The 21,930-nt window shown below is 36.8% G+C and overlaps 1 protein-coding gene across 3 annotated transcripts in view; it reads left to right on the top strand.

Moving 5' to 3' along the window:
* Window positions 1-2,199: 2,199 nt before the first annotated feature.
* LOC127625080 (transcription factor COE1-A-like) overlaps window positions 2,200-21,930 on the top strand; it is a 175,531-nt gene continuing 155,800 nt past the window's right edge. For all 3 annotated transcript variants that reach the window (XM_052100145.1, XM_052100147.1, XM_052100146.1), the window contains exons 1-5: window positions 2,200-2,878; window positions 3,359-3,515; window positions 4,404-4,467; window positions 5,472-5,527; window positions 15,711-15,784. In XM_052100145.1, coding sequence (XP_051956105.1) covers window positions 2,745-2,878; window positions 3,359-3,515; window positions 4,404-4,467; window positions 5,472-5,527; window positions 15,711-15,784 — 485 coding nt within the window. In that variant the 5' untranslated portion in view covers window positions 2,200-2,744. The remainder of the gene's footprint in view (window positions 2,879-3,358; window positions 3,516-4,403; window positions 4,468-5,471; window positions 5,528-15,710; window positions 15,785-21,930) is intronic.

Raw genomic sequence — 21,930 nt, forward strand, 5'->3', positions numbered from 1 at the left:
TGGGTGAAAAATGCTAACAGTGAGTGATGTTTTGCGGTGTGTGTGTGTGTGTGTGTGTGTGTGTGTGTGCGTGCGTGTGTGAAAAGCTTGAGAGTAGTGCGTTCAAATCTCCATTGGGCTGCTTTTGTTTTTAATTGACTGTATAAAGCACATTCTACTGCAATATAGTTCATAGATATTTTTCATCATGATGTATTAATCAAATACTGGCGTTTTCCTGCAGTCCATTTCCCTAACAGCTCCTTTACAATCAATGAATAAGGCTAAATGGTTGACTTATCAATTAATAAGTGAATTGCTTAATAATGTCATGACATGAAAGATATGAACAATTAGGCTGTTTCGTTTTTAGGCCACATTCCGTATTAACTATTTGAACAACACATATGCTTGCACCTGCTTCATGAAAAGGAAGAAACAGGCTAAATGAACAGAATTTAACAATTCATAAACGGAATAAATAATTTTAATACATATATATATATATATATATATATATATATATATATATATATATATATATATATATATATATCTTTTTGTTTACATCTGGTATATATTATTATTTAGTATATATTATTTGGTTTATGCATTACAGGTAATGTAAATCAAAATAATATATATATCGAATAAATATTTTATACCAATAATGTAAATAGATATCTATCAGTTCGACCGATTTTATAAAGGATAAATATAGAGGAAATGTGTGCCTCGTCTGTAAACGCGTGCTACATAAAAGTAGCATATCTATCATTCCAGAGTCATTCTGCTTGTGTCTGATTTACCAGTATACACACAATTTCCCTCTTTGTAACCTCACATGAAATAAATGCGTCTAGTCTGTGTTCTCTTTCAAGACTGGTATAGAGGCTACATATTTTCATGACACAATTGGCAAGTGTCTAAAACTCCAACATGATTTAGACGTTTGTTTGTATGATAGAATACCCGAAAAAATAAAAACGAAAATGTATTAATTAAACAAGTTATTGCCTACCTCGACCCGATAGAGATCTGTTAGTCAAATGAAGAAATTTGATAAATCACAAAACTTAAGAAAGCTTCCAGAAGTAATTTAAATGAATGAATCAATGCACACTTCTAGTCTGTATCTAATACATTTGGGTAAGTGTATGGATTGAGCTGACGTTTAACGCTAATCTATGCTCTAGCTAAATACATGTTTTTCTTGATAGCACAGGATAACATTTTCAAGTTCCACAAATAATTGTTTATCCTCATGCAGATATTGCAAACAAATTTAGAGTAAAGGCTACACACAATTCTTATTGGTTTAAATTAGAAATTTTTTTTTTTACGTTGCAAATATTTATTATTTTCAATTAATTCATATAGCCTAATATCAAAAAATTATATTTTCAAGTTCCCCCTTAAACTAACTTATTCAATGTAGAAAGTACTTAATAATTAGCCTACTGCTATTTGTACATAATCCGCAAAAAAAAATAAAAATAAAAAAATAAATAAAAATAATAATAAATAAAAAAATCCAGTGTAGCTACTAAACATTGTGACCGAATCCTAAAAGAGAAGGTGAGGACAATAATGAACTGTGACATAAAATCTGTCGGTGGTAACAGGAGCCTACACTGAACGCCTTTACGCGAGAAACACGACAGTAAAGGACCTTCACATCACATTTAATTGTGCGTAAACACGCATATGGAAGTCTTAGACCGTCGCGCTGCGTCCAGCTGTTTATTTCAGCGTCTCGCGTTTTTCAGACGCCTTGTCAAATAAAAAATAACTTTAAACGATAAAAACGCGCCTCGAGACACCTGCGTTCTGCTCTGTTTGTTGCGCTGCTTCTAGCTTTTTTAAACGCAAGTACGCGTAGAGGGTGTGAACACCCTAACACCATCAAATTCAACAAAGAAAGCCTGAGTGATCAAAGCATCTAACTTATGCACTCCAAACAGCCTCTTTTTAACGGTCAAGTAATGGCATCCGACAAACTGATGCTGTGAGGGTGTGTGTGTGTGTGTGTGTGAGAGAGAGAGAGAGAGAGAGAGAGAGAGAGAGAGAGAGAGAGAGAGAGAGAGAGAGAGAGAGAGAGAGAGAGAGAGACATTGACATTGAGCGGAAGTGACTCTGCCTTTGCTTTTGGACCGCCTCCCCGGTCCCTCCTTCAAGCCTCTAGGGCTGGTGTGCTCGTGTTTAGTTCCCTCTGATAGTCAAAAGAAGGCTCGATTCCTTTGGGAAGGAACACAAATCACTCCAGTTTTAACCAGTGGGTCATCAGAGAATTTGGCGCTCCAAGGATAGCCACACGAATGTTTTCGTGTCTTTTTTTTTTTCTTTTTTCTTTTTTTGGACAAGGAAAGATCTAAGGAGAAAAGAGAAGAAAAGTTGTTCGGGAATACTGACACTGAATAGTCTCTAAGATCTGTTTGATCCTCGAGTGTTCCTTCAACTGGCACATCAGCTGGTCCCGGGACAAGACATCTTCGGAGAAAACTGCCTTTTGTTACCACATTCCTTACAAACATTGTGCTCTCTTTTGCGTCTTGGTGATACCAGGATTTGTCCTAGTTTCCAAACTCCCTCCAATCTGCGCGCTGAGCTGTCAGATCTCTCTCTCTCTCTCTCTCTCTCTCTCTCTCTCTCTCTCTCTCTCTCTCTCTCTCTCTCGTTCGCTCTTTACGCACGGGAGGTTGGGTACCTGAGAACACTCGCGCACATCATCGGGAGGAAGAGAGAGTGTGTGACATCCCGTTTTCATGTTTGGGATTCAGGAGAGCATCCAAAGGAGTGGGAGTAGTTTGAAAGAGGAGCCCTTCGGAGCCGGCATGAACGCAGTCCGAACATGGATGCAAGGTGCAGGGGTGCTGGATGCGAACACGGCCGCGCAGAGGTAAGAGAGCCCCGGGGCTGCCCGCAGCACAATGACTCCCACGGAGCGATGAATACGGAGCATTTTGTTTGGGGAAACTTCACGCGGATTTTGGAGGATTAATCCTTTTATTCGCTTTCTTTGGCGTTTAGTGCGCTTTGATGAGTTCCATTGGATGCAAAGTTTGGGTACTCAAAGATCACCTCCTATAGCATGCGGTTACATCTTTAGGTCCCACTACAACCGGATGGATTGGCTTACTGGATTCAATAAAAATAATGATGATGATAATGATAATGTAATTGAGTAGCTTGCACAAATGTAGTTTTGTCTAGTTTTCACATTTAGCCTAACACTCCTAAAATGGCCAATCAGTGGCACGTGTGGACAACTCACAAATGGGGCCAATTACACATCTATTATGTTTGCAATTACACATCCACATCTAGTATCTCAAAGGATGTTTTAACACGGGCTCCTTTTTGCGTGTCTTCCCCGCAGTGGAGTGGGGCTGGCCAGGGCGCACTTCGAGAAACAGCCGCCCTCAAATCTTCGCAAATCCAACTTCTTCCACTTCGTTTTAGCCCTTTATGACCGACAAGGACAGCCAGTGGAAATTGAGAGGACCACTTTTGTTGGATTTGTGGAAAAAGAAAAGGTGAGTCTCAAAAAAAACAAAAAACAAACAAACAAAAAAAAAAAAACTCTAGCCTACAGGGATTGATTTATTTAGATTTGTTTTCTTCTTTACAACAACGTAATCCGAGTACCAAATATGATTGCATATGCTTTTTATTTTTATATTTGAACGTAAGTTTTAAAGTAAACTCATGCACAATTATTATTATTTTTTTGAATAGATATATACATGACCTTATTTGAGATCAATAATTAAATTCATTGTAATATTATCAGGGTGAATCTTAAAAAACAAATGTTTATTAGTGGATACATTTGGGTAGTTAAGATATGAAAAACATTTGTAATTTACACTTTATTTATCCCAAATCGAAATAATAAATTTGACATGATTGTCTAATATGTTTGAGTTCAAAACTGTTTTATCACTTGTATTTTTCAACCTTTCGCACATTGACCCTATAAAACCCAATTACATACTTTTTTATCCACACACTTTTTCTTCATATTTTTGTACTATGCTATTTCTATGTATTAAGCATGAGACTGATATAAATTAATTGCATCAAAAGTATCAGTAAATGACTTAATAATTCTAATATAATTTAATATTGCATAACTAAAGTAGCCTAATATTCACAGTGCATTCATTTGTCCTCATTACGTTCAGTTCAATTAATGCGGAAACAATTCATTCAATCTGAGGCGCTAGGTTTATTTTTTCATAAATGATTGCCATAAAAATAAGATATAATTTGTATGAAAATTAACTACATGCGCCTGAAATCTAACTATGCAAAGTATAGGCCCAAACATTATCATTTTGTCAGCCCATTGACATTCCTCCCATTGCTGTTTATGTTGTCTATAATTTTGGGATCTATTGTAATATTATTTTTATGCCCAGGAAACAAGTGGAGAAAAGACAAACAATGGAATACATTACAGACTGCAACTTCTCTACAGCAACGGTAAGACATGCTCATATTTGCGCAGCGAGCTCGAGTTTGCGCACTTTCCCGATGCGGCTCATTAATCGAGATTTGCATTATATCCGACAAAAATAGTAGCAGCAGGTGCCGTCGTTATACATCTCGATTTTTACAAAGATTGGCAGTGATGTAAATCAATGATTAAAACGATCAAGATGGGTTCTGTCTGAACAATTATAACTAATCCGTGATTGAATCCTCAGCATTAAATCATTTTCAAGCTCTGCAAATCAAAGCATGACAGCTGAAATCTAGAAAACTAGTCTGTTACATTTCAGTGCATTATTAATTCATTCAAGGTTTAAATCAATTAGAAACCTATTTCCAACCAGCAGATATTAATTGTTAATGTGTTTTTCCTCGAGTGACTTGCTGTGAATTTATCATGTTCATTAGTGTGTGAGCTGACAGCTTGTCTATCATCTATCATGTGGTCAGTTTCTTAATATCCGCGCAATAAACCTGTTCGATCAGAGACTTGCTGTGCATGACGCTTTTTATGTGTTTAGTAATATTTTGATAATGCATTTTTTTAAAGGCAACCATTCACCGTCAGTGTATTACATAATTATTCTATATATAACCATATAAATCAGCTCAAGTTAATTAACTATAAAGTTAAAAAACTATGAATTCACATTAAAGACATGAGCAGGTATTTTTAGTTGCTATTACAGCTGTTGAAAAATAAAATTAAAGTTGCATTTTATGCTCTTTTACAAAATGTAAACATTTCAAATGAAGTAAAATCTTTCTATAGTTTTAAAATGCTAAAATGTAAAACCAAAAGGAAAGTGTTTTTAATCTATTGTTTATATAATTGATGTAAATATTACATTACTGCCAAATTGTGCATCATCGGTTTCAAGACCATTATGTTTGTTCCAAGTAATGGTCTAATTATAATTAGCCTACAGATGTTGAATATGTTCCTGGAAAATATCATGAAAAGCACATTGTGATATCAGTTGTTTCTGTTGCAGGCATCAGAACGGAGCAGGATTTTTATGTACGACTAATTGACTCCATGACTAAACAGGTAAGAGCTCAACTTGTACCATACACCATCTGCGCATGTCACCAGAGGCTAATTCATACATGTTGGGGCGTCAGGACATGCTAGGGGTTGAACTGTTTGTACCCTGCACAGATGACTGGCACAGTGAATTGTGCTTGAATTTGTATGAGAATGTGTGTAAGCAGGGGCGTAGATTCCAGGGGGTATGGGGGAGGTAACACCCCCACCAATGATCAAAACAAGCAATTACAACCCTGCAAATATTAATACAATGATCAATTGAAACATATAAATGCTTTACGTTGCAACCTTCCCAATGTTCAAGTGTATCTTCAGTATACTTCCAAGGAGAGGCGGTAGGACATTTTACATGCCCTTTGAGAATGGTACCATGGGGTGTTCTGTGGCTTCTTTGGGAATCTTTTGAGATTTTGTGCAGGACGGGTTGAAAAGAGTTTGCAGTGGAATTGTTTTTGGTTTTTAAACCTTTTGGGGTGCATTATTTTCATTTTGCCTTAAACAGATTTCGGGAAACCAGATTTTGTCGGTAACACTTTACATTAATATTCCCTTTGGAAAGGGTCTTTAAAAGGGTTAATTAATTACAAATAAGTCATTTACAAATGCTTTATAAATGATTTATATGCAGTAATGGCAACATACATAAAAAGGCCAACTTTTATCCAATACTTGCCAATAATGAGCCATTTCACCTTACGTTATATGTACTTAATAACATGTATTCAACATTAGTCACCTACGTACATAAAGGTCAGCGGGGTTTAATGGTCATTAGCACAGATGGATTAACCACCGGGCCGATTGGGCTGTTGTCCAAGGGGGTCTAAGCCCAAAGGACCCCGAGATCAAAATCAATTATTTATTTATTTTGAGATAGATATTATAAATCAACATAAATGTCAGTCTTATGTGAAATAACATTTGTTTGTCCGAATGCGTGCTGGACGACAGCAGCGCGAGCACAGACACTCGAGTGCGTGCAAGGAATCTGCGTCTCACAGATGCAGCGCGTTTCTTTGAAGGACTACAGAGAACAGCCTTTGATTCACACAGTTTTACCCTGGCTGTGTGCAAAGCTGATGATTTAAATTCACATAAGTGACAGAATTCATGCAACAGTATAGATGTCTTTAAGTCCTGCATGAATTTAAAGAGAACGGTGCCTTATAAATATGTGTTTATTTTTATTGTAATATTTTGTAATATTTCACGAACGGTTATTGTGTTATTTGTCAGGAGTCAGAACTCGAGAATAAAGAATGTTTATTGCCATAGATTCATGAAACACAATCTCAAGCTCTGAAACTTTGCCAGGTGAAAAATAATCTGGAATCATGTGTAACAGTTACATTAAGTCCTCTTTGCAACCCAGACTTCATCAGAATGTTGATTTGAGTCTGACCCAAAGCCTGTAGGTTTGTCGGGTACTGTCGGACTCAGATCGAGTTGAAATCCACTAAACTCATGCAGAATAACTGAAAAGGGGTTTGGTATTTGAATACCATGCACATCCCTATTAATAACTCATGATTTTGAATTGGTTCTTAATTAAAAAGTACATATAACTGGCCGTGTAAGACATTGCTCCTAACTTTTTTTCTGTCAATTTGAAAAATCCAACCAAATCTGGCATTCGTCCTGTAGCACATAGAAGTGAACGTAGTCATGTGACACATCATGGGGTGCCTCCATGGTGTACCGGCCCATGGGCCTCACAGTTTTTAATCCGTCATTGGTCATCAGGCTTTATCACATAATTCCTGCTGTGAATGAGCATAAAGACCTGAACAGTGTTTTTTCAGAAGACTTTAGGTAACTAGGACTCGGTAAATTGGGACACCAATCAGAGTATCTCCATTCTTTTGACATTAATGTGACAAGAAATGTGACAACACAAGTGAGTCAAGACATTACAGTAATGAATAGAAACACAAAGCGGACTGGAGCAAATTACACAAACCTTCCTTTTAATCTCACTATAAAGTTTTTGCTGTGTTGTGACATAAATCATGAATTAGGGCATTTTATGTTTTTGATTAATATAAGTATAAATAGGTGTATTTATTATTATCATATATGATTATCATAATAGCATGTAAGTTACAATGCTTACTATATAGCAAGAGTTTCATAAAAAGTCAGCCTTTGTACTCATATTGTTATAACTGCATATCAATGATTTATAATGCAATTGTAGATGTTCAGATATGAACACCTTTATAAACATTAATGTAAAGTGATATCCTTTTTTAGTTTCAGTTAACCTTTAAGCCCCCATTTTGTTTACAAGTACGCAGCAACAGATTATCCAAATACAAGTGGCACTTTTTTGTGTATTTACACACTCAAATATATTTGTTTTGCTCATTGGTGGGGTACAGATGTCATGCTTGGTTGAGTTACTCTGAACGCTGTGTTGTTTCATTTGTATAATGTACATGCTAGAGTTACGTTACTAGTGTTGCCTATTTCCTGTTTCCTGTTTGATTTAATCTGTCACCGTAAACATGTGTGGCCCAGGGCTAGTGTCTGAGTTTGACTCACATAGTTTAAAATACTGTTTTGTTTTGTTTTAATATTGACCGAATAAGCTGATCCTGAATCAGCCCTCATTAGCATGTCATGGGAATGCAATGCATAGGCTGGCAATTAGCTTTTGTGAATTGTCAAAGAGCATTCATGAAACATATCCCTCTTTATTAGCCACCTGCCGCAAACTGAGAAAGGCTCCACGCTAGGCTCTTTACACTTCGTTAACGGTCCCTAACTTACCTGCCGGCACCAGCTCCCTCTCCCTCTTGCCGAAGTTGCGTTGCGGGAACATAAAAGTGTATTAAACCCCAGTAGCTGGCACTTTGACAGCGCTAGTCTGGCAGTAGGTAGAAGAGATGTTGTTTCTTAACTCTCTGCTTTGCTGCACTTCGTGGGAGGACATGGCACTTTTGAGCAAAGTGTCGCTGGAATGCTGTTTATCAGTGTCAAGTTAAAACAATAATCACACAGATGCCTAGGCTTCTCCCTAATAAATCTTTTGTTGTTATTTGCCGGCAGTTTTCATGTCAGTCTTCTCCGAATATATTTAGCACTAGTATTCATTATTTTTATTGTGTAGGTAATAGAACACGTGTAATAGAAGTCACAAGGAATAAGATTGCGATCCCCTTTGCTGCTGTATTGTGTGCAAGAAACTTTCAGATGTGTAGACAACCTATGGGTAAATCACTCGCTAAAGGGATTCGTTTAAAACTACATTTAAATTCCTCTCACAGATTGTGTAACAGTAGTCGGATGATATCAAACCCTGTTCTTTGCTGCTAACATACAAGAACAAGATGTCTAGTTACCTTGCAAGAGCTCCAACTCAAAAAGACTTTTCTGAGTGAGATAGGTTATTTACCGCACAGCTTGGTTGGCATGTGTCTTTGCTTTCCTCAGGTGAATGGGAGCAAGACTGAGCTTGGGATCAGATGTGGTTTCGCTCAGGGGCAGTTATATCTGCTGAGAGGGTAAAATGAGACCTGCATACCGGCTGAGCACAGGACAGCTACAGGTGTCCTGGTCCATGTTGTGGCTCTGGCTAAAAACAAGCCATTCAGGTCCGGCTCTGAGATTGGGAATGGAGCTTAGATGAGCGATGAAGCTCTTTGATGCTGCTCCTTAGCAGTCATTATCAGGTTACAGAAGACCCAAGTATTCTTTTGTGATGTTTTGTATCCCCCTTGACTGTCTACAATCACAGATATGCAGTTGTGAGATGGTATTTTTTATGTTGTGGAGTGAGTTGACGAAGAGCTTTTAACATTCGCCAGATGGGATATCTTTTACAGTTAAAACTACAGCAGCTTTAGTGGGGTATACTTTATTTGTGTTCAGATTTGTTCTAAGTACTCTTTCTGTGGTTAAAGAGCATATTATTCTGTGGCAGGAGTGAATTACTGCTGCAACATCTCAACATTTGCATGAAAATGCCTGTTTTGGTTGTTACTGTCCCAGCAAACTTATTTGACTCAACAAATATGATAAACATATTCTCTTAGTGTTGTGCATATTAAGTTATATAGTTAATTTAATTAATTTTAGTCTGCCTGCCCGCCTGCTATCCATCCATCCATCCATCCATCCATCCATCCATCCATCCATCCATCCATCCATCCATCCATCCATCCATCCATCCACTGTATATACATACATACAGTAAATAAACATATACAGTACTGTGCAATACCTTAAGACAGTTATGAAAAAATAATGTCATGAATAGTTTTTATTTAGCAATTAACTTCAAACAAAGTGCAGTAAAAAAAAAAAACCCTTGTTCTACTTTTATTCTATTATATCAGCAAAAACAGTGATTGGAAATCTAAAATTTATGTTTCCTATTGACACACTAAAGCAGAAGATACATAATAACCACCTTAAAACAAATGTTTTTTGTGATACATCTAATGTGCTTAGGACTTTTTCACAGTACTGTTTATAATAATTTATAACAATTTCTCCAGTACAGTGCACTGACCACATACTAAGTTTCCAGATTCCAGTTATTAAATGCAAAGAACAATTACTATACAGATGCATTTAGACACACTGGAGTGTTTTTGTAGGTAAGACGTGGAGTTTAGGCGTGGGGTTTGAGGAAGGGGGGGCTCTTAGTTGTGAGTTTGACAGTTGAATCTGTGATCAGCAACTTCAGCAGCGGCACATCTGATAAAAACAGCGTCGCGACAGCAGACCCCCCATGTTTCTCTGTCATCTCTCCTACTTCACAGTTTTCTCTCTCATTCCTTCCTGGATTTTACTGATTGATTCTGTAGTATAGGTGATGTGTGCAATTCTACATTAAAATACTTCATCCCATCCCAGCTTTAATTTACAGATGAAACTACAGTATAAGTAAGCCATTCGTAGGTTTAATCCAATGAAAAGTGCAAACACTATGGCTCTCTTGCGCAATCCGAAAACTGCTGTGTTTGTTTGAGCATGCAATGTGTGTTGTTTGTTGACTCTCTCTTGACCAATGACGTGAGTTTGGGGTGGGACTATCTGTTTATTCGACCAATGGAAGATGGGGGAGTGTTTGGGAAACCTGTTTGAAAACAGGTTTATTATTTTTGCAATGCCGTTTGATGATGCTAGTAGTACAAAAATCACACACTTCAGCTTTTGACTACTTTTATCACATGTTTAACCTCTAAAACTCTCTTCTTTTTGCCTTTGTTTAACTCCCTCATCTCTAGCGCTGTCTAGAACTCTCTCAGAAGTCTGTCAGCTGTCTCTCCCCATCTGTTTCCTCCATCCTCTTCTCCTGTCAGTCTGCCCAACTCCTGGTCTCTTTTCCATTTCTCTTGTTTTTCAGGCTTTATGTCTGAACAGCTGATCAGGGGTGGGATACTGATTCGTGTTTGTGAACGCTTCTGTGTGTGTGGGAGAACAAAGGGTGAAATCACTGCCAAGACAGCACCTCTTTAAAGGTAGCTCAGTGGCCTTGGAAAAAAGGCAGCCGTGTTCTTAATGGCATACTAACAGATGATGCCAATTGTATAGGAAGTGAGTTTCCATGTATTTATAGCATGTTGTTTACTTGCCTTCGATGTCAGGCGTTACATCAAAGTCAATGAGAAAAATGGCGGATGAAATATGAAAAGTGTGCTTGCCAAAATGAAATACAATATGTATTACAAGGCATATGAATGCAACATGCTTATTAATGTGCCTTTCTCCTACATTGCCATCCAGTTTAACCTGCCCTTAATATGCTTGCAATGTTAATACAATCAATTTATAAAATGGCACCTTCTCACATTAAAATCATAGATGTTCCCTCTACATCAAATAAGAAACCGGGGGTTTATCACAACACTTCCTGCACTTTGATTTTTCCTCCTGACAAATGTAGTGAAGGCGTATGTAAGTTATCAAGATGGAACACTCGAAGAGCCAGTAACTTAATCTTTCCTTTCACATAGCTCCCAATGCAAACAAAATACACAACGGCAAATTAATCTAGTATATGATTCACTTCCAGATAATAGACTGGTAGTCAACATTCTTTAAGTCAACATGAAATGCCATCTACAACCCATTTATCTACTATAATATGATGTATTTCTGAGTGAATGGATGTGAATGGAGCCAATTTGAGGGTGTAATGGCAAAAATGTGAAGCTTATAATTTTATATAAAATTTTACATTAATTCTTCTATTAAAACTTGTGTGGTGAGTTGTTTAAATTAGGGTTTGTGGTAAGCAATTTTATCACACTAAAATCATGTTTACATGCATATTGTTTATATCTTGTGACTATACTTTTTAAACAGTGAGTATTTTAACTTTTATGGATTTGTCCCATTCAGTTCAATTGTAAGAGCTTCACTGTAACCCAGATTATTGCTTTTTTTTTTTTTTTTTATTTAAAGAAAAGGAGGGACAAGTCAAAATGTCAAAATACATTTTTGTGGTACTTAAACATAATTCCCTAAACAATGGCGGACTGGGAACAAAATTGCCCTGGAGAAAATTTGTCATTGGGGGGTGTTTCACTGTCCCCTTCTGCATATCCCGGCCACCTTCAGCGTATTGTTGTACCATTTTGCGGCCCCCTTCATCATATCGCAGTCAATTTTGGCATATCGCAGCCCCGTTTCATGGCCGGCCTACAAGGAAAAGTCTTGGTTCTCCTGATGGCCAGTCTGCCTCTGGCACCAAATGCTGTTGTTTGAGCTTAACTTGTATTGAACCTGGAACATTCCTTCAATCTGTTTCAAGTTGAGGAACACTGCAGTTCCTGAACAAAGCTCAAAGCCAAAATGTGCTAAGATAGATTTGGTGTGTATAGATAGAAATGTGAAGCAGGTCTTCGGGCTGGCAGACAGTGATGCATGCTGCTTCTAGAAGACCTTGGCCCCCATTCGCTCAAAGTGAAAGAAAATCATCTGAACAACTGCTCCGAGCTTACCAGCTCCAACATTGGCTGTAACACTATCACTTTTCAGTGCTTTCTACTGTATAGTGTAAAGTACATCTGAAAGATATCAAACAATGAGCCAATGTATCAGTTCTCGCTAGAAAGATCTTCAGTCCAATTATCCTTTTAAACATAGATATAAAAACGTTGAGTTAGTGTTTTTCTTTCTTTCTTGTTTGAGCTTAAAGAATATGACATTTCCCTTATTTCAATTATGAAAATTCTGTCATCATGTACTCACCTTCATATCATGCCAAACCTGTAGGAAATATCAGCATGGACATTCTTCAGAATAAGTCAATTTGTGTTCCACAGAAGACAGAAAACCAAATGGATTTGGAATGACATGAGGGCAAATAAATTATAACAGAACTGTACTTTCTGGGTGAACTATCCCTTGTCAACTTATGATTCTGGAAGGGTTTGCTAAATTACACCTCCATTACATGGCAGAGAGTAATGGCTGTGAGTAACAGGACAGATCTACTGCCAGTCAGTTCAACTCAGAATGAGATCCCAGAATCTTAGCGAGGTGACACACTTGGCATAGTCAAACGCGGCACTGGTTGGAATGGCATATCATGTCCGACATTCAGCTTGGATGTAAAGCTTTGCCAGCCTGGCAGTGTTGTGTTCTGTGTTAAGGAGGGGTGAGAGCAAAGCCGAGAAAATATGGGAGAAAATCGGGGAGCTGCACCAGATGGTGCACTGTGCTCCATTCTGGCATCCCAACTGCTCTCTCGCACCCACCTCCTTCCCCCACCACGCTGTTCCACTCACAAGAGCATGTTTGGCAAGTAATATGACATGGTAGGTGTATGCCAGTGAAGGCATACAGACACTTTACATTTTTAGTGAGAAATGCAAAAATTTGTGCTAATGAGATAGGGGAGGTGATTATATAAAAAATGCATAAGCACTCTTTAGTTGTTAATTCTCAGGAATTACAGACGTTGTATAGATACACATCATGAGTGGTGTTACAACATTCTGAAAAAAAATAAAAGATTGGAATTTGATTAATTCAAAAGCTTCCCAGTCCAGTTTACGCAAATTATGACATTAGATTGACAGCACAATTGCTGCACATTTTGTTTTACTGGAAATTAAACACTTGAAATTCAACATGAAATCAAAATTGACCCTATTTACTTTCTTAATACTTGTTCCTGGTCTCATTGTGCGCAATTCACTGCATGTTATTTCCAAAGAAAAACGATAGCAGACTGATCACACTGTGAATTCGGTGACAGGAGGTCAAAGTTCTGCTGCAGAAATCTTCAATCTTTCTTTACCGAAATTCAAACCAATGCCCCTAGTGGCTGATGCTGGAAGTGTCGTAGAGATAAAATGTCCACTGGACTGCAACAAAAACGAGTTGTATTTTTAGATGTAATTCAGTCAACAGGAAAACATATTTCATTAACCCTATCCCAAACCCTAAACAACCTTCAGTGAAGTAAAAATGTAATTTTAAAGCAAAAATGCAACCTCTGAATCACACTCACCATTGTTTATGTGAAAGTGATTACTTCCTGGTTTCCTCTGGACCAGAAACCATTTCACGGAGATTGCACATTTGAATTTTTGCGAAAATGTCTGATGGGGGATGTATGGCAGTATTGGGTTGAATTCAGGGTTCATGTACATTCAAAAGCAGCATGTTCATTTCCTGTGTGATCATGTTAAAAATATTGCTTTCGAAATGAATATTTAATGACTTGCTCCGCCTTTGAAAAGACTTGCCTTTTTGCATGAAAACCCACATATTATCCCTTCCTTCATACCTATGTCACTCTGAAATATGTCACATAATGGAAGTAAAAAGGGCTGAGAGCACTGTTTTCTGTCATAGTAAGAAGTTGTTCTTCTTAAGAAATCTGTTCTTCCTTTGCAACAGAATCACTCTCATTGTTTTAATCTCTCCTACTCTTTAGAATCTGAGCAACCAATCACGTTACATGCCATCTCCTCCACCTACAACAGGTGTTCTTTGGATTGCTACCCATCCCTCAAGTCTTTCAGTGCCGGTGCTATTGTAACACACTTGCCTCTGCCACATGTTACACCACCTCATCCCCTAAATTCTCCACGGCCTGTAGGGAGAGTAATTACTTGAGCTACAAGTGAAACGAGCTTTAACTGACTACTGTCATCCCTGTTCTGTTTGTCTGTACGTAATGCGCAACAGCCATGCGTGAAGCCAGAGCTCTGGACAGCCTCTCCAGAAATATTAAAACAGCTCAGAGATGGTTCTCCATGACACGTGTTGATATTTATTAAATAAGACTAGGCCAACAGGCTTTAAAGACAATTCTAATGTGTAATTGGTTTCTGTAAATTCTGAATGTGAGACTGTGAGGGTGGATGGGTGGAGGAAATGTGATTTTGGGATGTTGGGTGGTCATTGTCAGCTTTCTGAGACGTAAGCAAATGCTTATTTATCGTCCAGTGGTTAACTTCAGATGACTTTCTCAATCCAGAACCTGGATTACCACTCACAGAGAAAATTTTGGATGTATTTCTTATCTTTCCCACTGATTCTACTCATCAGCCCCATGTAGAAGATAATAGAGGCTCTAGGATCAGAATTGGATGTCAAGTAAGAGCGACACAAATACAAAATGTGCTGCTTCGTTGCAATGACAACACAACCTGAAACAACCGTAAAAATGATGATTTAAACAACATGAAATAATAAAGTTTTAACAGAATAATTAATGTAAGTGCTTTTAGAAAATTATAAGCTTCACATTTCTGCGTTAAACCCTCCAAAAATTGACCCCATTCACTTCCATTGTAAGTGACTCACTGTAACCTAGATTTTTGCTTTATATACATATATATAAACACTTATCAACATTATGTAATCAACATTATGCCACAAATGTTGTCAATTGAGCTGTACATGTTTTGAACCTGGAATATTCCTTTAATTGTGTTAACTATACATTTTTTACTTGATTGCGGTTATCAAAACAAATAAGAATGGCCACTGTTTTAAATTGCATTTTCAAAACATGGTGTTTTGAAATGGTTTATTATGCAATGTGATTCATGTACTGTAGTTATCACCCACTTTTTGTCCTTTTGGTCAAATTTCACCCAAAATGAAGATTGTATTTATTCATTAATAATCATAAAAAAAAAATCTTTCTTGTGTTAAATACTTATAGGTGCTAACTGTGATTTTTTTTTCTTTTTTTATCTACTCAAAGGCCATCATCTATGAAGGTCAAGATAAGAACCCGGAGATGTGCCGCGTGCTCCTGACTCATGAAATCATGTGCAGGTGAGACTTTATCTATAACACTGTGTCCTAAAAAGGTGTGACACATTTCCAAAGTAATTATTCTGTTGTAACTGAAAGGGGTTCACCATCCCATGAACTATTAAAACAGGCAGATGGGGCAAAACATATTGAAGGGCCTTTTTAAATAACCAGTAGCCTTTAGTTTATGTCACAGTGGAACACCATGATTTGATACTTTCTATTGCTCATCTATGACATGTGGAATAGTATTCCTTATATGCTAACCTTTAGGATCACACTGGCATATAGATGGGCTAAAAAGCACACAAACAAGGACTAAACACCACACAACTTAAATTGACATTTTATAGGGTACAGCTATATGGAGCAGGATTTTGGACAGATTTCAGTGTGGGTGGGGTTACCCAATGTGACATGACAGAAACAGAAACCAAGCGACTGCCAAAAAGTGTGGTAACACTTTAAAATAAGGTTCCATTAGTTAATGACATTAGTTAAACATGGACCCACTTTATATTAGGTGGCCTTAATTACTATGTACTTAACCATTTGATACAATGTACTTATTATATACATACATATTGTTGCATTGTAATTACATTTAAAGTACTTGTGTTTAGTTACATTTTTAGTTACACTGTTAACTTTATCCCTAAACTTTAACCCAAACCTTAAACCAAACCCCCTCTCTAACCCCTAATCCTAACCTTACCCATACTCATCATCCTACCCGTACCTCAACCTCAGTAACAGCAAATGTGGGAATTTTGCAGAACAACATGTAGTTACACAGTAAATACATAGCCTTGTATGTATTTAATATTAGTACATAGTAGTTAAGGCCAACTTATAAAAAGTGTGATCTTAAACTTTAAATAACAATCAATAATTTTAAACCACTTATTAATCTTGGTTAATGCTAATTGCCAACTAGACTTTTTTATTTTATTTAAGTTATTTGTGCTTTAATTAGTTAAGTTATTATGAACTAACATGAACTAACAATGAACAATTTAATGTTTATAGTATTTATTAATCTTAGTTAATGTTAATTTATTTAAAATATAATTGTTCATTATTTGGTCATGATACCTAATGCATTTACTAATGTTAACAAAACATTCTTATAAACTGCTAACAAAAGTGCTATATGCAATATTTTTTTATTATGATTGCTCTCAACAGAATTGAGTCTTAAAGTACCAAAACAATACATGAAATAGAGGGCAGATCGAGCTCATTTCATACTGATACTATCCAGGTCAACCCACAAAGCCCTAGTGAACAAGTGCAGGAACAAAACAAGTAGAGTATGACTTTTCTATCAAATGTTATGTATTTAATTAACATCCCGAGATGGATTTTTGCATAAAAGTAGGTTGTGATGATCGACTCGTGGCTATTTTTAGTTGTATTTTAAAAGTGCCGCCCCTCCTGAAACCCCCCACGAATATCACCTTGATGCCTGGTTAATTAGGACAAGCAGAAACTCATTACTCAATCTGAAATTTCAGTCTGTTCCGCTAACAAATGTGCCCTGCCTCACATGGGATCTATGAAATATATGCCAGATTTTACCAGCAACTCGCATCACCCAACAAAAATTAGATTTTGTGTACAGCAGGGTTTTAATCGTTTTTATATTTTTATTCCGTTGTGTGTTTTGATTTTAAACTTCAGTTTAGTTTTAATTGTTCATAGTTGTTATTTTGTTTGTATCTTTAAAAATGACTAGTTTTAGATTTGGAGTCTAGTCATTTTAATTTAGTGTTAATTTCAGTGTTTCATTTATAGTTTCAGTTAAGTTTTCATATTGTTGCATCCATTTATAGTATTAATGGAATACAGTATTATAGTTTAATCAAATTTTCGAATTTTTGCGCACATTTATAGTTTCAATTTAGTTTTTGTATTTTTGCACATTTATACTTTCAGTTTTGTTTTTTTGTTTTTTTTTTTGGTGCACGTTTATAGTTTCAATTTAGTTTTTGTACATTTACGCACATTCATAGTTTCAGTTTAGTTTGGTAGTTTCACGTACATTTATAGCATCAGTTTAGTTTTTGAATTTTTGCAGACATTTATAGTTTCAATTTAGTTTTCATTCTTTTTCAAACTCCTGTTTTCAAATTGGTAAAGAAAAATTCTTTTTTACTGCTAGTTTTTGTCTTCATAATAGTTTTTATTAATAACCTTGGTGTACACACTTCCCCAATAATAAAAGTCATAGGAATCTTTTCACATTACAATGGACAGTCAATGTATGTGCAATCAATGCAGTCTCCATCCCCCAACGATGTGTGCATGTCTGTATGTGTACCTTCAAACACTGCTGCAATTATAAGCAGAAAATTAGACTGTTCACCATTAATCAGCACCACTAATTGCCACACACCACCATTAGCCATATGGTGCCATGCCAGCTTGCAACTGCAGGACAAAAGTGCTTATTCCTTTAATTTTACAAACTGGGGGGAGAAACTAAGACGGCATTCTGGAAATATGTTTCAGGATGTTGTTTGTCGTGAAACTGGCCAAAATTTGTTTTTGAAGGATTAAAGTTGTCATAACACAAATCCCATGTCAAGAATCAAAGCGATTATAAAAGGGAAACATATGTTTGAGGCGTGTGATGGTTGCCACATTCCAATGTTGACAGCACCGACTACATCCTGTTAATTATATGAGCCGATTTGGATTACATTTCTTAAAAAGCCGCTCCAGGAAGGAAGCGTTAAGATCTAAGATTTGATTTCTTTTGGGTGTCCTATGGGAGGAACTTGAAAGATATCAGGAAAAAGATAATATCCTTCCCCACCTCCCAATGATCTGAGCATGTAATAATTAGCGGTGGTTGCTAAGGCAAGCATCACTATGATTATTGTGCATTCAAACTCCTAATGCAAATCATTAAAGGGATAGTTCACTATAAAATTTAAATTCTGTCATCATTTAATGTTGTTCTAGACCCATATAACTTTTTTGTACTCTGGAAATGCTAAAACCAACCTTAGCAACCACATAGAAACACCCTGGTAGCCAATTAAATTTTATTAAAAAAACATTTAAAAATACAGTATTTGTCTTTATGGTAATTTCTTTGTGTGTGTGTCAATGCTCAGGGCTCCATGTATCAGGAGAGATCAGAGCTAAACCCCCTTTCTCATGGGTGCTGCCAGATTTGATCATTAGACTCCTGCACTGTATACACACACACACACACACACACACACACACACACACACACACACACACACACACACACACTCGCACGCACACACACTCGCACGCACACACACACACACACACACAGAGATCCAATGCTCTCCTTTTTTCCAGTCCTTTGGGAGGACACTGACCTAGTTGAGGAACACTTGCAGAAGGAGAGTCGAGAGAGATAGAGATGTAGATAGATAGCGAGAGAGAGGGAGGAGAGAGAGAGAGAGAGAGAGAGAGAGAGAGAGAGATTTTAGCCTTCTATTCACAATGGCTTCTAAAGAAAGACATTCATCATGCATACCTGAAGAATATAAGGTGTATTATAAATCACATCCCACACGGTTCCTCATGAATACGCATGGTACATCTCAAGATACCGTCTTGTAAATGTTTATAGTCAATGAATGAATGATTAAGTCTATTGATATGTCTGAAAACTGTGTTTGAGAAAATGGGGGCTGGGAATGAGGTAATAAGAGAAAGAGTTTAATGGGAGGGTGGAAACAGAGAGAGTTCTGGGATGAAGAGAAACTGTAGGGGAAGGACAATACCAGGGGTTTCATGTGACAGTTTTGTCCCCAGCCCTTATTCAGTGTCCTGCTGCCATCTGTGTGGTAGAAATGTGATGCCGGTGGTCTCTCAAAAACACTACTGAAGCCCCTCACCACCCTTAAAGGGATAGTTCACCCAAAGATGAAAATTAGACCATCATTTACTCAACTTTATGTTGTTCCAAACCCCTACGACTTCTATTCTTCTGTGGAACACAAGATGAGATGTTAAGAGAATTATACGCTTAGTCACCATTCACTTTCATTGTATGTACTTTTCTAAACAATGAAAATGATTGTGCCCTTTAACCAACCTGGTGCCACAGAATCACGTTACTATACCTAGATTTTTGCTAAAGTGATTTTTTACGTTGCTCAATGTACGTATTGTGGCAGTTTTCGGTGTAATTAACACAAAACGGCAAAACACTTGCTTTTTGCCCTGTTCCTCACACAATGCTATCTTATGACCAGAGAGTATTCAAAATCATTACCCAATAAAAGTACAATTATTTACAAATATATTACTCACGTGGAAGTAAAATTAAATTAAAAGAGTAACTAGTTACTTTCACATAAAACATAATAGACGATTATGCCCCAATGTTCCATTACAAAATACATATTTAACATGTATTTCGGAATAATAATATTATAATAAGTATTATTATTATTAATGTAAATTGTCAACATACACCCTCATGTTGTTTCGAACCATATGACTTTCTTCAATGCACCACAATTATGAGATGCCAGACAGAATGTCAACCTTATAGACAACATTTACTGAAACTGCATGTTTTTTTCCTCCATATTTTAAAAGGGAATGGTTAATGAGACAGTCTCTAACATTATGTCTAATATATTTTTTGGGTTCCACAAAATATACAAAGTCACACAGGTTTGGAACAACATGAGGGTGGGAAATTACAGTATGATAGAACATTAATTTATGGTTGAACAATCACTTTAAGGACGCTTGTCAGATTTGGACGAATCTGTCAATTAGAAGAGAAGTTTGGAAACCAGTTTCAAGTAATTATTATGTTGAAAAACGTGAACAATGTCCCACAGGCCCAATTATATGTCATGCTGAATAAAGTGAAAAAAGATCATGCTTTATTAATGCCAACTGTCACTATTTCAAAAGTCCTGTATGGATCCTTAAATCAGTTTAGTTACAGTATTTTAAGTGTTGAAATAATTTAGATCATTAGTTCCGTACACTGCAACTTATCTCTGTATTTGGAAGCGTGCTGGGCTTATTTGAGTTCAGAGCTCTGTTGTCCATAAGAAAAACATGCCGCATCAGTCAAACGCAGAAATGCTGTGCAGTCGCAGACTTACTGTCAGCTTGTGCTCCAGACATTAAGCACTCGATCCGCAAAGCCAAAGACATTTACACTTAACACAGATGTTTACATGGATTTTGGAACTGATATACTGCATCACTGATATACAAATTATACTTATTAACTGAGGTCATTAGAGCCCAAAGTTACAGAATCACCCTGAAAATGACAATGACACAGACAAGCCCATGCTATCATTATCACCAAAATTTACAATGCTGCAATTCTAATCTTGAAATATAAGCATTTGTCTTGGTGTAAATTGAAGGCACTGCATGACGAAACTACTCTTTTTCATGATGTGAAGCAACGAAAGTGTTTATTTGGTACGCTTGCTACTGCTGCAGTGGTGGACTCGACACCGGTGACACAGCGCAGCTGTGAAGTTCCTCTGTCGTAAAAGTCCCTTTCAAAAATCTCTCAATAAATTATGCATTTATTTACACTTATTAAATTAAAACCAGTAATGTAACGACAGGAATGTCGGCCATTGTAACAAAGTAAAAGTACCATTTTTTTATTAGAAATTTACTTGATTAAGAGTGAAATGTACCCATCTTTCAATATACTCATTTTTTAAGTTATTAAGTTATTACTCAGTTATTAAGTTGTGCAGTAGCTCGACTGATTGAGCGTTGCACTTGCCATGCAAAGGACTGGGGTCCTTAAAAGTACAAAACTTGACATGTAAGTCGAAAGTATCATAGAATCACAGTATTGTTTCAGCAATCACATTTTTCATTGAACATTTGCTTTTTTTTGACACTCTCGGCCAGCGCGTAGCCAATAAATAACTTTTGGTGGGCCTCAGTAAAAATGAATGGGCCAAATTCTCAGCCAACTTGGTTTTTACCAAATTTTCCTTAACATCAGAGAAACGGTGCATTCAACCAGTTCTATAACAATTTTAAGAAAAAAGAATATATACATATTTTTAAACTTTTTTATAAATATATATTTGAAGTCAAAGAATAATCTCTAATATTGTGGATGGGCCTGTGTCTTGTTTGGGTGGTCCCAGACCCTCCCCGGTCCACCTTTG

The sequence above is a fragment of the Xyrauchen texanus genome, chromosome 31 (assembly GCF_025860055.1).
Source record: "Xyrauchen texanus isolate HMW12.3.18 chromosome 31, RBS_HiC_50CHRs, whole genome shotgun sequence".
In the NCBI taxonomy this organism is placed as follows: Eukaryota; Metazoa; Chordata; class Actinopteri; order Cypriniformes; family Catostomidae; genus Xyrauchen; species Xyrauchen texanus.